Source organism: Salmo salar, chromosome ssa19 (genome assembly GCF_905237065.1).
Source record: "Salmo salar chromosome ssa19, Ssal_v3.1, whole genome shotgun sequence".
NCBI lineage: Eukaryota > Metazoa > Chordata > Actinopteri > Salmoniformes > Salmonidae > Salmo > Salmo salar.
Window position 1 is genome coordinate 60,647,082 of NC_059460.1, and position 17,284 is coordinate 60,664,365.

At 42.0% G+C, this 17,284-nt stretch overlaps 1 protein-coding gene across 3 annotated transcripts in view; it reads left to right on the forward strand.

Annotated features, from left to right (window-relative positions):
- The window catches only part of LOC106579144 (signal transducer and activator of transcription 5B), a 44,269-nt gene extending 35,301 nt beyond the window's left edge, over positions 1–8,968 (forward strand). The window contains exons 19-20 of one of the 3 annotated variants that reach the window (XR_001322596.2): positions 3,747–3,830; positions 3,995–8,968. Coding sequence is in view for 2 of the 3 variants with exons in the window: in XM_014158743.2 (XP_014014218.1) it covers positions 3,992–4,118 (127 nt within the window). In the remaining variant the exon portion in view is untranslated. Of the gene's footprint in view, positions 1–3,746; positions 3,831–3,991 lie in introns of all 3 variants that reach the window. The other 2 variants (XM_014158743.2, XM_014158744.2) reach the window with 2 other exon arrangements.
- Positions 8,969–17,284: the final 8,316 nt, after the last annotated feature.

Below are 17,284 nucleotides of genomic sequence, written 5' to 3' on the forward strand. Positions count from 1 at the left end.
TTAACCACTACACTACAAACCCTGACATGAAAGCATTATCTTGACACTATTTAAATGGAAAGTCTGGTGGTGACAGGAAGCTTTCATTGCACAGTGTTTTGTTCGTTCACTCTGTACTGATTTTAAACATTTATTTCTCTGGCTTGGTTAAAAAAAAAATCTAAAACAGTTGCTGTATTGAAACCGGTAACATAGCTAACCAAGTTGGCAAGCGCAATGTTTTATACAGTACATTTTAGTACGTTACAGCCTTATTCTAAAATTGATTAAATAAAAATAAAAAATCCTCATCAATCTACACACAATACCCCATAATGACAAAGCAAAAACAGGTTTTTAGAAATGTTTGCAAATGTATAAAAAATGTAAAACGGTGACTTCCCGAGTGGCGCAGCATTCTAAGGCACTGATCAGTGCTAGACGCGTCACTACAGATCCTGGTTTGATCCCGGGCTGTGTCGGAGCTGGCCGAGACCAGGAAATAATTGGCCCAGCGTCGTCCAGGTTAGGGGAGCGTTTGGCCGGCCGGGATGTCCTTGTCCCATCGCGCTCTAGCAACTACTTCTGGCAGCCGGGCTCATGCATGCTGGCTTCAGTTGCCAGCTGTATGGTGTTTCCTTCCACACATTGGTGCGGCTGGCTTCTGGGTTAAGCGAGCAGTGTGTCAAGAAGGAGTGCGACTTGGCGGGGTCTTGTTTCGGAGGACGCATGGCTCTCGAACTTCACCTCTCCCGAGTCCGCCTGGGAGTTGCAGCGATGGGACAAGACGGTAACTACCAATTGGATATCACAAAATTGGGGAGAAAAGGGGGTAAAAAGTACATAAAAAAAAAAAAAACATTAATAATTAAATTAAAAAAACATTATTTACATAAGTATTCAGACCATTTGCTATGAGACTCAAAATGTAGCTCCTGTTTCCATTGATCATCCTTGATGTTTCTACAACTTGATTGGAGTCCACCTGTGGTAAATTCAATTGTTTGGACATGATTTGGAAAGGCGCACACACCTGTCTATATAAGGTCCCACAGTTGACAGTGCATGTCAGAGCAAAAACCAAGCCATGTGGTCAAAGGACTTGTCCGTAGAGCTCCGAGACAATATTGTGTCAAGGTACAGATCTGGGAAAGGGTACTGAAAAATTGCTGTGGATTTGAATGTCCCCAAGAACACACTGGCTTCCATCATTCTGAAATGGAAGAAGTTTGGAACCACCAAGGGACTTCGTGGAGCTGGCCGCCGAGCCAAACTGAGCAATTGGGGGGGGGCATTGGTCAGGGAGGTGACCAAGAACCCGATGGTCACTCTGATAGAGCTCCAGTGTTCCTCTGTGGAGATGGGAGAAAGTTCCAGAAGGACAACCATCTCCACAGCACTCCACCTATCAGGCCTTTATGGTAGAGTGGCCAGACAGAAGCCACCCCTCAGTAAAGGCACATGACAGCCCGCTTGGAGTTTGCCAAAAGGCACCTAAAGGACTCTCAGACCATGAGAAACAAGATTATCTGGTTTGATGAAACCAAGATTGAAGTCTTTGGCTTGAATGCCAAGCGTCACGTCTGGAGGAAACCAGGCACCATTCCTACGGTGAAGCATGTTGGCGGCAGCATCATGCTGTGGGGATGTTTTTCAGCGGCAGGGACTGGGAGACTAGTTAGGATTGAGGCAAATATGAACGGTGCAAAGTACAGAGATCCTTGACGAAAACCTGCTCCAGAGCGCTCAGGACCTCAGACTGGGGCGACGGTTCACCTTTCAACAGGACAACGACCCTAAGCACACAACCAAGACGACGCAGGAGTGGCTTCGGGACAAGTCTCTGAATGTCCTTGAGTGGCCCAGCCAGAGCCCGGACTTGAACCCGATCAAACATCTCTGGAGAGACTTGAAAATAGATGTGCAGCGACGCTCCCCATTCAACCTGACAGAGCTTGAGAGGATCTGCAGAGAAGAATGGGAGAAACTCCCCAAATACAGGTGTGCCAAGCTTGTAGCGTCATACCCAAGAAGACTCGAGGCTGTAATCGCTGCCAAAGGTGCTTCAACAAAGTACTGAGTAGTGGGCTTGAATACTTATGTAAATGTGATATTTCAGTTTTTGCTTTGTCATTATGGGGTATTGTATGTAGATTGATGAAGGTTAAAAACAATTGAATCAATTTCAGAATAAGGCTGTAATGTGGAAGAAGTCAATGTTTTTGAATACTTTCCGATTGCACTGTAAATGGCTATTTCCATGTGCAAATGTTATGGAATGCATTTGCTCCATTTGGTTTTACTAGTAGACCACTCTGATAGGCCTACATTATGCTCAAATAGCCACAGTAGCCTATTTGGCCACTATATAAAACTAATCTCGGTGTTTACGGTAAAGACACGCTGGAAGTTTCTCACAATGTTGAAGTTTCTGCTCACAGGACCTGAAATTGACTTTGAGCTGATTATTGTAAATGTAGTATTTCACATTTTGGATGATTTTATATCTATATTTGGCTCCAAGTATGTGTGTGTGTATGTATGTATGTATATATGTGTGTGTGTGTATGTATATATGTGTGTGTGTGTGTGTGTATGTATATATACATACATACATACATACATACATACATACATACATACATACATACACACACACAACCAGTCAAAAGTTTGGACACACCTACTCACCCAAGGGATTTTCTTTATTTGTACAATTTTTTTACACTGTAGAATAATAGTGAAGACCTCAACTATGAAATAACACATATGGAATCATGTATTAACCCAAAAAGTGTTAAACAAATCGAAATATATTTTAGGTTCTTCAAAGTAGCCACCCTTTGCCTTGATTAAAGCTTTGCACACTCTTGACATTCTCTCAATCAGTTTCACCTGGAATGCTTTTCCAACAGTGTTGAAGGAGTTCCCACATATGCTGAGCACTTGTTGGCTGCTTTTCCTTCACTTTGCGTTCCAGCTCATCCCAAACCATTGCAATTGGATTGAGGTGGGGTGATTGTGGAGGCCAGGTCATCTGAAGCTGGTTGAGAGAATTCCAAGAGTGTGCAAAGCTGTCAAGGCAAAGGGTGGCTACTTTGAAGCATCACACAGAAACGCCAATATAAACCGTTATATTCTCTCTTGAAATCGGAAAAAGTCCAATGGGAATCAAAATCCCTTCCCTTGGCTTTCAAGGCTAGCACACTACAAACTGTACCAGAAGCCCAGTCAATGCTTGCTTAGTCACGGGTTTCCTAATATGGTCATTTTCGGAAGGTCGCAACAAACGAAGCATTGCAGATTGAAATGCCCTTAAAAGAGCTGACGTGATTTCTAGGGCTGGGAATTGCCAGGGACTTAACAATAAAATATTATCAAGGTGCTTCGGTGCTGATACAATATGTTTTAGAGATTCTATATGTATCACGATTCTATATGTATTGTGATTCAATACTGCAATTTTTATGAGTCGATGTTCCAAACATTTCTCACTGTATGTCTGCTGCAGTGGGACAATGGAGAGCCATGACAAAACCACGTTTTAATCAGTCTTGGAGATACAGTAATGGGTTAAACTTGTTGGCTCGCCTTTTTTAAAAAGAAGAGAGCGAGATATAATGATGAGAAATACTGCCTAGTAAATCAATACTTGGAGTCACAGTATCTATATAAAATAGGAAAACAATTATATTGCGACACAATGCTACCCTCAAATTCAACTCTGGACTTGAAATTGCACTTTTTCATTGTTCCTCTCTAATCAGGGACTGATTTAGATGTGGGACACCAGGTGGGTGCAATTAATTATCAGGGAGAACAGAAAACCATCAGGCTTCGGACCTCGTAGGGTAAGAGTTCAATACCCCTGCCCTACTATATAGATTCTTAACCCCATCACTAATCATTCCTTTTCTCTACATGTCCGGCTTTTGGTACAGATATTCTATCAGATATCACACAACGTTATGCCTTACTGATCGCGGTCTGTATGTCTCCCTTCCCACCCCAGCAGAAGTGACCCCATGATGGACGCAGATGGAGAGTTTGACCTGGAAGACACCATGGATGTGGCCCGACATGTGGAGGAGCTTCTGCGGCGGCCCATGGCCAACCAGTGGGACGGCCAACAGTCCTGAACTTTCACCTTTGACCCCTGACCCTGCACCCCAACAAGAGCAAGCACCCACAAAACATCCAATGGTTTTGGTTCCATTGGTTTATATTGTCTATTTTTGTCAATTCTCAAAGGTGAAATGTAATATTTGACAGTTCTTGGATTCTTCTCTGATCTTCTAGACGTGGCAATTGATTATTTAAAAGAAATAGCTAATTGTACCTGAAGAAAAAGCACAGTAGAAAAGGTTTGTTTGGAAGTAAGTACTGAGAAAAATGTAGGAATGTGTGTTACTACAATATACAGCAATATTTTTACAAAAATGTTTAGCTATGCTGCTTATGGCCATACTCTAAAAATGTTTAAAGGGCAGGAAGGCCTGCACACTGTTTTTATGCTCCCAATTCACAGCTTTATTGACAACGTTTCGATCCGAACCGGATCTTCGTCAGGTCAAACGAATGGAGTGCTCACATCTGAAAATGTACACATTTCACCTCACATGACCATGACACATGGTGGGTGTGGAAACAATTCAATTAACTTTTTCTCATAGTTAATCAGAGTTACATATGGTCATAAAGTATTATATTCGTACAAATAGGGCTGAGTTAACCTAGGCAACATTTTAATACGGTGGCATACGGTGGCCATAGATATAATGACAGTGACCTATTTCAAAAACGAACTTGTGTACCTCTAATAATTTAGATCTCAATGAGATGGGCACATGTAGTAGTCTTAGAATATATAATATGTACAAAATGACCAAGTGGTGACCTGGCTGGCAAGACAAGTCAACATTAACATATTTTTGTAACAAAATAGTCTATCAAACTCTTTGTTCATAGCTTTAGGAGACATGGTGGACACGGGGAATCCAATGCAATTCTCTTCTCAGTAATAAATTAACTGTACCCCCCCCCCCCAGTAGCCTTAACATGTTCAATACCCATGTATCTCAGAGAGCTGTTGTGACAAGCCTCCGTGAAACGTGCAGCCACAGTTTCTGTGATCAGGAGTCCTGATATTTCTCTTGTGTTCTATGTTTTCAGAGCTCGTTTCTTTTTTTCCTGCATGGCATAGACCACATATGCACTTGATCAGGTATACCTTTTATTTTATTTTGTATAACACGTGATACACTTCATCTCAATGGCCTTGCCTGTGATGGGTTGATTGAACGTTGTGCATTTGTTCTTAAAGTTACACTGGGTACATCAGCCACATCTGTAATTACTGTCCGGCACGTTATCTAGGAAGGTGCTACGTGGAAGGGATGGTTTAGGAGTGAGAATAGGTAATGTTGTTCTAACAGTCCCGTGCATCATACAGCCAATCCTCTGGGTAACGGCAGGAAGCCTAGTGGTTAGAGCGTTGGGCCAGTAACCGAAAGGTTGCTAGATCGAATCTCCGCTCTGACGAGGTAAAAATCTGTCGTTCTGCCCCTGAGCAAGGCAGTTAACGCACTGTTCCCCCGAGCTCCGAAGACGTGGATGTCGATTAAGTGCGATTTTTAAATGCGGGAGACACATTTCAGTTGAAGTCATTCAGTTGTACAACTGACTAGGTATCCCCCCTTTCCCTGTTTTGAAGTGTTCATCCAGACAGTGCACTTGATTGTACTACAGATCCTGCTTATACAATTGTATTGGGTGATAGGGAGGCTCTTTTTCAGGGAAAGGTACCTTTACTCTTTTCAGGTTGGTATTGTCAAAGAGAGGCGCTTTAGTCAAAGTACACCGCATTTCTTTAAATGCTCAGTGCTGCATTTGTTTCTAAAGGTTTGGAATGTAACAATTAAATGATTTGAATCTTGCGTCTACACACCGTTAAATTCAAAATCAACATAACAAAATTGCCATTCAGAATGAATGAAAATGTTTGAAGTAGATTCCACCGTTGAGTATTTGATATACGATAGTACAGTATTTTGACCCTTTGCATCCTCAAAATGGGGCCCTTGGTTTGAAATGCCATGTGCTGTGTACATTCTGCCTCCCATTACATGCGTAATACATGTACAGCATCTTCTGCCTTTGAATGTCACATTTACTAGCCTTAATTCAAACTCCTCTTGCTTCTTATTACACTGAACTAGTTTCACTTAGTGTATCAGTTTATTTTTCTAAACAAATTAACTGGTAACTAGTAACTTAACTATTGAATTGCTACTCAAATTCATTAGACTACATTATAAACTCAGCGATTACCAATGACCCGCTCTCTTTTTGCTTGACTAATTTAGTATGAATTAAAAACAAATCAAAATAATGTACCTTTTGCCCGGATCATACCTTGTTGTTTAAGACGTTAATGTTAAGTGTTACCCATTCACTGAAAATATAAATTTTGAATGGGCTGTGTGATTATGTATTGATATTTTTTTAACTGTATGAAATCATGTTACCTATATTTGCAGGCCCTGTTCCTGACTCTTAGCTACCCACCCTTTATCTCAAGTACCACACAGCTACTACCTTATTTGCCTATTCAGAAGTACTTGCGCAGTATCGTAGCTTCTCTCCTTCTCTTTCTGTGCCTTAAGACACTGACCACGATTGTGAAGTGGCAACACCAATGTCCAGGCAAGAGATTGTATAACCACATCCCTTTAGTATGCTCTTCCTCGCCTTTACAGCACCGCGTTCAGGGCATGGGCAACGTTGTGGAGTGTAGATTAACAAAATACAGTGCCTTGCAAAAGTATTTATCCCCCTTGGCGTTTTTCCTATTTTGTTGCATTACAACCTGTGTTTTAAATTGATATTTATTTGAATTTCATGGTATGGACATTCACAAAAGTCCAAATTGGTGAATTGAAATAAAAAAAATACTTTATAAAAAAAAAAACGGAAAAGTGATGCGTCCATATATATATTTGCTATGAAGCCCCTAAATAAAGTCTGATGCAACCAATTACCCTCAGAAGTCACATAATTAGTTAGATTGCACACAGGTGGACTTTATTTAAGTGTCACATGATCTTAGTGTGTGTATATATACACCTGTTCTGAAAGGCTCCAGAGTCTGCAACACCACTAAGCAAGGGGCACCAGCAAGCAAGCGGCACCATAAAAACCAAAGAGCTCTCCAAACAGGTCAAGGACAAAGTTGTGGAGAAGTACAGATCCGGTTCGGTTAGAAAAAAATATCATAAACTTTGAACATCCCGCGGAGCACCATTTCAATCCGTTATTAAAAAATGGAAATAATATGGCACTACAACAAACCTGCCAAGAGAGGTCCACCCACCAAAACTCACAGACCAGGCAAGGAGGGCATTAATCAGAGAGGCTTCAAAGATAACCCTGAAGGAGCTGCAAAGCTCCACAGCAGATATTCGAGTATCTGTCCATAGGACCGCTTTAAACCGTACACTCCACAGAACTGGGCTTTACGGAAGAGTGGCCAGAAAAATAAGAAAACATGTTTGGTGTTCGCCAAAAGGCCTTTTAGGAAACTCTCCAAACATATGGAAGAAGGTACTCTGGTCAGATGAGATTAAAATTGAGATTTTTGGCCATTAAGAAAAATGCTATGTCTGACGCACATTCAACACCTCTCATCACCCCGAGAACACCATCCCGACAGTGAAGCATGGTGGGGGGGGGTGTATATGGCCAATATACCACAGCTAAGCGCTGTTCTTATGTACGACGCAACGCGGAGTGCCTGGATACAGCCCTTAGCCTTGGTATATTGGCCATATACCACAAACCCCCGAGGTGCCTTATTGCTTTTATAAACTGGTTACCAATGTAATTACTTGTGGTATACGGTCTAATATACCACGGCTGTCTGCTATCAGCATTCAGGGCTCAAACCACCCAGTTTATAATAAGGAATCACATGAACTCTGTTGACATTTCTGTCTGTGACGTTCCACGTTTGCCTACTGAACGTAGCCCAGGTTTAGCCCCTTATTACCCTCCCCATTATTACCCTTCCCATCGATCATAATTCACTACGATGCGGCTAGTCTCAGGAAAAGATACTTTGATGTATGGTTCATCCCAGAGATTTCGAGGTGACCACACCTTAGGCAGAGAAGAAACAGTGCCTACCGGTCTAAATTTACTGCATATATTCAAAGCTAGCTATTTTCTTGTGCTATTTTACCACCATAAATGCTATTTTACTACCAATATGTGGCATGCAAATTTGTATGTGAATTAAAGTTTACTAACAAATGTAAAATGGGCAGAGTGGATATGAGCTTTTCCACTCACAACACCATTTGTTTTGTTGCTTTGCTTAAGTCTATTTTCTCAGCATTTGTTTTTTCTTGTTCAAGTCGAGACATATATGGGAAAGTACTGTACAAATTGTCCTTTTTACTTGTAGTTCACCTGTATTTCTTAACTGTGTGGGTTTTAGTCTTGAATATATGGGTTGTATTACACAAAGCAGAACCAAGAAGTCAGAAAGCTAACTTTGATTAACAAAGAAATAACCAGTAAATAGTTAAGGTAAATTTCACTATGGGTTCTTGAAAATCATTGCCGTTATACCATACCTTTTGAAAAAAGAGATTAAATACTTTCAATGGAGAAACATTATTTTTAAGTCTTTGCTTCATCTGTTTCTGGGAAACCAGGTGCATGGAATAAACTGTATACAGTATAAAATGAAAAACTCCAGCACAAAATTTAGAATACTCCACAAGATATACCTTGAAGTTCAGTTGATGAACATTGACCCTGCTTTGTGAAATAGATTTTAATCTGTCCTGTGTTTTTACCTTGTTTGCTTATAAATATAGTATAGTGCCCTGAGTTTTTCCCATGTAACAAGACCAGGAAAAATTCTGGGCCCTACATTGAAGTTGGGGAAGGAGCCAGAAATAAAAGTTTTATAAATAATTTTAAATCAAGTTTGAGTGACAATTTTGTGTGTGAATATAAAATGTTTTAAATAAGGGATGTAGTTAACTAAACTCAACGATGGAGTTGAGCGGCGACTAGTGTCGGCGGACTGGATCTCGGTCACATGAAATTATCAAAAACTGATTTCAGCACCCAAAGAATAGCCATTAATTACACAGAACAGTATTGTGTGTAATTGCAGGCTATTCTTTGGGTGCTGAAATCAGTATTTTTTTAAATAAAAACGGAGCTCTAGTCTGCCTACACTAGTCGCCGCTCAACTTCATTGTAATTCATGGAGTTGAATCAGCTATAAGGCACGACGCAAAGCAACCAGATCAACTCGTATAACCCTTTTCATAAGTGCAAGTGAAACTATGATTCTGAACTGAGCAGGCCTTGCGGTGCACTGTTCTGTAAACCACATTGTGTATGTATTTATGTCAAATGTATTTGTTGTGAGAGCAAAATTGCAAGATTGTTGTAGTACTTTTATTGCATCAAATGGTTGTTTTATGCAACAGAATAAGGGGTTGTTTGAGTGCTCATCTGTGTGTGTTCTACTGAGGATGGGCCTCTGAGATTTACGATGTCTTTGGGTGATAACTCATACTCTGGAATGCGGAAATGTTTATTTTCTATAGGGTACCAAGGAGAGATGACCCCAGGGCTAGACCTTGGTCTCTCCACAAAGAGAACTGTTTTTACAGCAGATACTGTCTGCTGTGAATTATAATTATCTTTCATACAAATCTTAACCTTGTGACCCATTCCATACATCTCCTGCTCATCGTGTTGACTGAAAGAGGTGAATCTTGGCTATAACAGACCTTTGTACTTAGGTCTCGGGGCTCTTAAAGAAACATCTGAGGGGGATTCGTCGACCAGCCATCATTATCGTAGAGCACTCAATCGATTCACTTTATATGTGTGTGTTGTATTGACCTGCTCCCTTATTAATAAGTGAATAAAGATTTAGGTTAAGTATAACTCTGACTTGTGTGATAAGTTTGTCTCTCCTCGTTTGCTAGTAAAGAAATTAACCACTTTCTGTACTGGTTTTCATGGCTAATTGGACTTTGGTATAGTCTTTATAATGCAGGGAACATGGCACAGTCCAGAGGTTGAAGTATGTCGCTGTGCTATGAATTGTTTTCTTGTATCTGAAACAACCGTACTAAAATATTCTGAAACACTTTATACCTATATAACCATATAACCCTTATGTCTATGTAACTACAGTAACACCTTGCTATGTAATGAAATGGTACATGAGTTTGTGTCTGCGAGAATGTTTGGAGACGCAGGTTATCTGCTCCACAGTGACAGCCTTCGTCTCCAAAGATTTCCTTTCAGTTCCTCTTTTTTGCAGTTAACATTCACACAGATGGAAGCGTTCCATTTCTGCTTTCCATAGTATCATTTCTTCTCTCTGTTTATTTTTTTTTTAAATTTTGAGTGTGTTACTCTTATTTTAAAATTGACAATGACATTGTCCCTGCCAGGACACCAATGTCAATAAACCGTAAATGTGATCTTTCTGAACAGATGAGTTTGAACTCCCCACCGAAGACTGTGGAGATTATCATGGCCGGTATATCATCCTCCCCTGACACCTCTCCCCTAAGTCCAGTGCTGTTGCTATGACAATTGTGGTATAAGAGGACAGGGTATTTTCCTGTATAAGAATGGCCAGGTGACAGAGTGGGCTATGGGGGAAGAAGGATTCTGAACACCTAGGAGCTGGAGGGGGTAAACGTGTCTCTGAGGCTAAAAAACACTAAAGATTTCGATATAGCAGTGTACATATGAGAAGAACACCATGATAATGACAAAGATGAAGAGAGTTCAGGAGACAGTTGGAGGAAAATGGCAGACATGAAGTATAGGAATATGGAGGTGAAGGATAGAGAGACCGGTTAAAGTGCCTACTGAAATTATTCACACCCTTGCTGCGCAAGACAGCCCGTGGTTTATGCATGCCACATTTCAGCTTTACGCTGTAAAGGGGTTACGGTGAAAGTAAAGTAAAGTAACTTACTGGCAGCTGTTTTGATTTTGAGTTTGGCAGGCGTCTTAAGGAGTACAGAAGTACCTCATCCACTGATGGCGGGGCTCTGGTGCCATATGGCTTGAACCCCGCCATGGCTGCTTTCAGCTGTATTTGTTATTTAACTGATATGAAGTAGTAAGCAAATCTTATCATGAAACTCAGGTGACTGATTGGAGTGGCAGCAGGTCTTATACCTGGTTGGCATTGCAGTTATTTTGATCCTTCTTGCCCCGTAGACAATGTAAGTCTAGAAGCCTTTGAAGTTGAACCAAAGGGTTAGTACTTGTGAACTTTTGATTAGACCACGCTGAGCAGATAATTACATCCGGTAACAAATTCCGTCTAGTTGGACTTGATCCAACGCTTTTGCACTAAAGCATCCGTACCACAAGTCCACCAGCATTTTCTGATACTCAGATGAACTGCATCACATGCAGAAATGTGTCTGGACAGTTAGTTCACAGTGATGAGATGCGTAGTTCTTGAAATTCACACCACTTGCGACGAAAGTTTGAATCCTCCGGGGGGTCATTTTTTCTTTGACATGTGGACGTACATTGTGTTGAGAAGGTCGGTGCAGTCATCACCTTAAAAATGAAGATTAAGAATGAATTTCAGAAGGAGCTAGGCCTATGACTTCCTTCAGCCTTCTTCACACTGCTACTAGGGCCTAATAATATCTTAGCATATGAGAGCTGCATGGATGTGTACACTTGCCGACATGTAAGTTATGCCTAAAACATTTTGTGCTTTTTTATAATCATTAACCAAATATTTAGGAAGAGGTCATCATTTCATGGACTCTGAAGGAAGACACCACATGGAAAAAGTGGTAAGCAAGTTATGTAAAATAAATTGATTTTCAAAGTCAAATGAATGTATAGGTTTCATGATGCTTGTATCTAAACCAAAGAAGATTGTTTTATACATCAGTTGGTGTCTATAAGCTACAAAATGACTAGATCCTAAACCTATCATAAAAGTGACCCTTGTTGTGTGGGCTAATATAGTCCAAATGTTTGCCTTGGAGTAAGTTGAGGCAATGGCCACCATACCCCAAATGTATGTTTTATGCATTTGCAATGTATCATGCATATGAACTCAAGATAGTATATTGAACAAAAATATAAACGCAACATGCAACAATTTCAACGATTTTACTGAGTTACAGTTCATATAAGGAAATCAGTCAATTCAATAAATTCACTAGGACCTAATATATGGATTTCACATGACTGGGAAGCCATGGGTGGGCCTAGGAGGGCACAGGCCCACCCTCTTGGGAGCCAAGCACACCCACTGGGAAGCCAGGCCCAACCAATCAGAATTAGTTTTTCCTAACAAAAGGGCTTTATTACAGACAGGAATACTCCTCAGTTTCATCAGCTGTCCAGGTGGCTGGTCTCAGACGATCCCGCAGGTGAAAAGCCGGATGTGGAGGTCCTGGGCTAGCATGGTTACACGTGGTCTGCGGTTGTGAGGCCAGTTGGACGTACTGCCAAATTCTCTAAAATGACGTTGAAGGCGGCATATGTTAGAGAAATGAACAAATTCTCTGGCAACAGCTCTGGTTGACATTCATGCAGTCAGCATGCCAATTGCACACTCCTTCAAAACTTGTGTTATTGTGTGACAAAACTGCACATTTTAAAGTGGCCTTTTATTGTCCCCAGCACAAGGTGCACCTGTGTAATAATCATGTTTTTTTTATCAGCTTCTTGATATGCCACACCTGTCAGGTGGATGGATTATCTTGGCAAAGGAGAAATGCTCACTAACAGGGATTTAAACAAATGGGTGTACAAAATATGAGAGAAATAAGATTTTTGTGAGTGTGGATAATTTCTGGGATTTTTTATTTCAGCTCATGAAACATGGAAGCAACACTCTACATGTTGCTTTTATATTTTTGTTCAGTGTATAAGACATCACCAAATCTGAACTTTTAGGCCTAAGGCTCACATTTGGGCACAGGTCAGGTAGGCCACTTTTATGTTTACTCAAGCAAAATATATAAAAAATAAACATGAACAAAAAGGGTAGGGCTAAACAATTAACACAATTAAATAATGAATGTACATGAATTAGCTGGAGAAATAAGCAGAACACGAGAATGTAATCAAGCATACTATATACAGGGTCAATCAGTTACAGTACCATCTTAAGTAAAACTCAATCAATCAAATGTATTTATAAAGCCCTTTTTACATCAGCAGATGTCACAAAGTGCTATTCAGAAACCCAGCCTAAAACCCCAAACAGTAAGCAATGCAGATGTAGAAGCACGGTGGCTAGGAAAAGCTCCCTAGAAAGGCAGGAACCTAGGAAGAAACCTAGAGAGGAACCAGGCTCTGAGGGGTGACCCGTCCTCTTCTTGCTGTGCCGGGTGGAGATTATAAGAGTACATGGCCATTTAAGGCCAGATTGTTCTTCAAGATTTTCAAACGTTCATAGATGACCAGCAGATTCAAATAATAATCAGGGTGCAACAGGTCAGTAACTCAGGAGTAAATGTCAGTTGGCTTTTCATAGCTAAGCATTCAGAGGTCAAGACAGCAGGTGCGGTAGAAAGAGAGTCGAAAACAGCAGGTCCGGAACAAGGTAGCAAGCACGTCCGGTGAACAGTTCAGGATTCCCTAGCCACAGGCAGAACAGTGGAAACTGAAGCAGCAGCATGACCAGGTGGACCGGGGACAGCCAGGAGTCGTCAGGCCAGGTTGTTCTGAGGCATGATCCTAGGGCTCAGGTCCTCCAGGAGGGGAGGGAGAGAGAGAATTAGAGGAGCATACTTAAATTCACAAAGGACACCAGATAGAACAGGAGAATTACACCAGATATAACAGACTGACCATAGCCCCCCGGCACATAGACTATAGGCATAGGCCATGCTTTCCACCTGGCTACCCCTACCGCGGTCAACAGCACTGCACCCCACAAGTCTTCCCCATTTCTCCTTCTCCCAAATCCAGTCAGCTGATGTTCTGAAAGAGCTGCAAAATCTGGACCCCTACAAATCAGCCGGGCTAGACAATCTGGACCCTTTCTTTCTAAAATGATTTGCCGAAATTGTTGCAACCCCTATTACTAGCCTGTTCAACCTCTCTTTCGTGTCGTCTGAGATTCCAAAAGATTGGAAAGCAGCTGCTGTCATCCCCCTCTTCAAAGGAGGGGACACTCTTGACCCAAACTGCTACAGAGCTATATCTATCCTACCCTGCCTTTCTAAGGTTTTCGAAAGCCAAGTCAACAAACAGATTACCGACCATCTCGAATCCCACCGCACCTTCTCCGCTATGCAATCTTGTTTCAGAGCTCGTCATGGGTGTACCTCAGCCACGCTCAAGGTCCTAAATTATATCATAACCGCCATCGATAAGAAACAATACTGTGCTGCCGTATTCATTGACCTGGCCAAGGCTTTCGACTCTGTCAATCACCCCATCCTCATTGGCAGACTCAATAGCCTTGGTTTCTCAAATGATTGCCTCGCCTGGTTCACCAACTACTTCTCTGATAGAGTTCAATGTGTCAAATCGGATGGCCTGTTGTCCGGGCCTCTGGTAGTCTCTATGGGGGTGCCACAAGGTTCAATTCTTGGGCCAACTCTTTTCTCTGTATACATCAATGATGTCGCTCTTGCTGCTGGTGAGTCTCTGATCCACCTCTACGCAGACGACACCATTCTGTATACTTCTGGCCCTTATTTGGACACTGTGTTAACAACCCTCCAGACGAGCTTCAATGCCATACAACTCTCCTTCCGTGGCCTTCAACTGCTCTTAAATACAAGTAAAACAAAATGCATGCTCTTCAACCGATCGCTGCCTGCACCTGCCCGCCCGTCCAGCATCACTACTCTGGACGGTTCTGACTTAGAATATGTGGACAACTACAAATACCTAGGTGTCTGGTTAGACTGTAAGCTCTCATTCCAGACTCACATCAAACATCTCCAATCCAAAGTTAAATCTAGAATTGGCTTCCTATTTCGCAACAAAGCATCCTTCACTCATGCTGCCAAACATACCCTCGTAAAACTGACCATACTACCAATCCTCGACTTCGGCGATGTCATTTACAAAATAGCCTCCAATACCCTACTCAATAAACCGGATGCAGTCTATCACAGTGCCATCCGTTTTGTCACCAAAGCCCCCTATACTACCCACCACTGCGACCTGTACGCTCTCGTTGGCTGGCCCTCGCTTCATACTCGTTGCCAAACCCACTGGCTCCAGGTCATCTACAAGACCCTGCTAGGTAATGTCCCCCATTATCTCCGCTCACTGGTCACCATAGCAGCACCCACCTGTAGCACGCGCTCCAGCAGGTATATCTCTCTGGTCACCCCCAAAGCCAATTCCTCCTTTGGCTGTCTCTCCTTCCAGTTCTCTGCTGCCAATGACTGGAACGAACTACAAAAATCTCTGAAACTGGAAACACTTACCAGCTGTCAGAGCAGCTCACAGATCACTGCACCTGTACATAGCCCATCTATAATTTAGCCCATACTCTTCCTCTGCTGTATTTATTTATTTATTTATTTATTTTGCTCCTTTGCACCCCATTATTTCTATTTCTACTTTGCACTTTCTTCCACTGCAAATCTACCATTCCAGTGTTTTACTTGCTATATTGTATTTACTTTGCCACCATGGCCTTTTTTGCCTTTACCTCCCTTATCTCACCTCATTTGCTCACATTGTATATAGACTTATTTTTCTACTGTATTATTGACTGTATGTTTGTTTTACTCCATGTGTAACTCTGTGTTGTTGTATGTGTCGAACTGCTTTGCTTTATCTTGGCCAGGTCGCAGTTGTAAATGAGAACTTGATCTCAACTTGCCTACCTGGTGAAATAAAGGTGAAATAAATAAATATTGCAGCATAGATACTGCAGACTGAGAGGGGTGGGTCGGGGGACACTGTGGCACCGTCCGACGATACCCCCAAATAGGGCCAACCAGGCAGGATATAACCCCACCCACTCTGCCAAAGCACAGCCCCACACACCACTAAAGCGATATCAACAGACCACCAACTTACTACTCTGAGACAAGGCTGAGTATAGCCCACAAAGATCTCCTCCACCGCACGAGCCCGAGGTGGCGCAAAACCAAACAGGAAGATCACGTCTATGACTCAACCCACTCATGTGACGCACCCCTCCTAGGGATGGCATGGAAGAGCACTAGTAAGCCAGTGACTCACTACCCGTAATAGGGTCAGAGGCAGAGAATCCCAGTGGAGAGAGGGGAGCCGGCCAGGTAGGGACAGCAAGGGCGGTTCTTTGCTCCAGTGCCTTGCCGTTCACCTTCGCGCCCCTGGGCCAAACAATGCTGCTAGCTTTCGTGGCAATAAAGCTGTGTTTTTTATATTTTGGATCCAATTGGGTCCAATACAGACCCAAACCAATTTGGATCCGATTCTCCCTCATCTCTGACATATTTTGGTAGGATCTGGCAGTGGCGACCCATCATTCAAGGCACCTGTTTTGAGCCCCACCTGTTTAGCCTGTTTTAAATGTTATTTTGGAATTAATTCGTGTCACATATCAGTTTGCAAACAATGTAAAAACAAATGTATTGAGTCGAGTAAGGCAGCTCCAAAATGCAGGTGTTTCAGCCTAGCTCAGTGCTTTCTGTGGTGGAGGGGTAGCCAGTGAAAAATACAGAGCATAGGCATTGGTAATCTTCTCTAGTTGCGCCATGATTGGCTCAGTGTTTTGTGATTCATGGTGACACAACGTCACCGCAGAATCTAAAGGGAGAGCTAGGCAGTTCAAGCCCCCTTGGGTGCTGCCGTAGATTTATATTAGGACCCACCAAGAAGGCTCAAGATCATTGGCCACAGATAAAATGACATCAAATTACGTTATATCTACCGTAGCTTTGATTGGACTGACATCATACTTACTAAAGTAAGTATACTTACATCATACTTACAAAATCTTTACTAGCAAGCTAGACAAGCAGTTATCATCATGAATCACATCTACAATCTACTGGAAAATCCTTTTTAATCCTTGTCATATGAAGATAAATTATAGATAAAACGTACCGCTGCTCATCGGCCATTGGACATAAACATTACACAACAAGTTGAGAAATCGCAAATTCAAGGAATCAGTGCCTAACTGCAAGTATTGCAAAGCAATCACTATTTTGCTTCCCCTACCTGCTATTTGGTGGAGAGGGTGTGTGGTCCTATTCTGGGTTTAAGGGTTTAAAACATCTGTCTGAAAGGGTCTCTTTTCCAAGCTTAA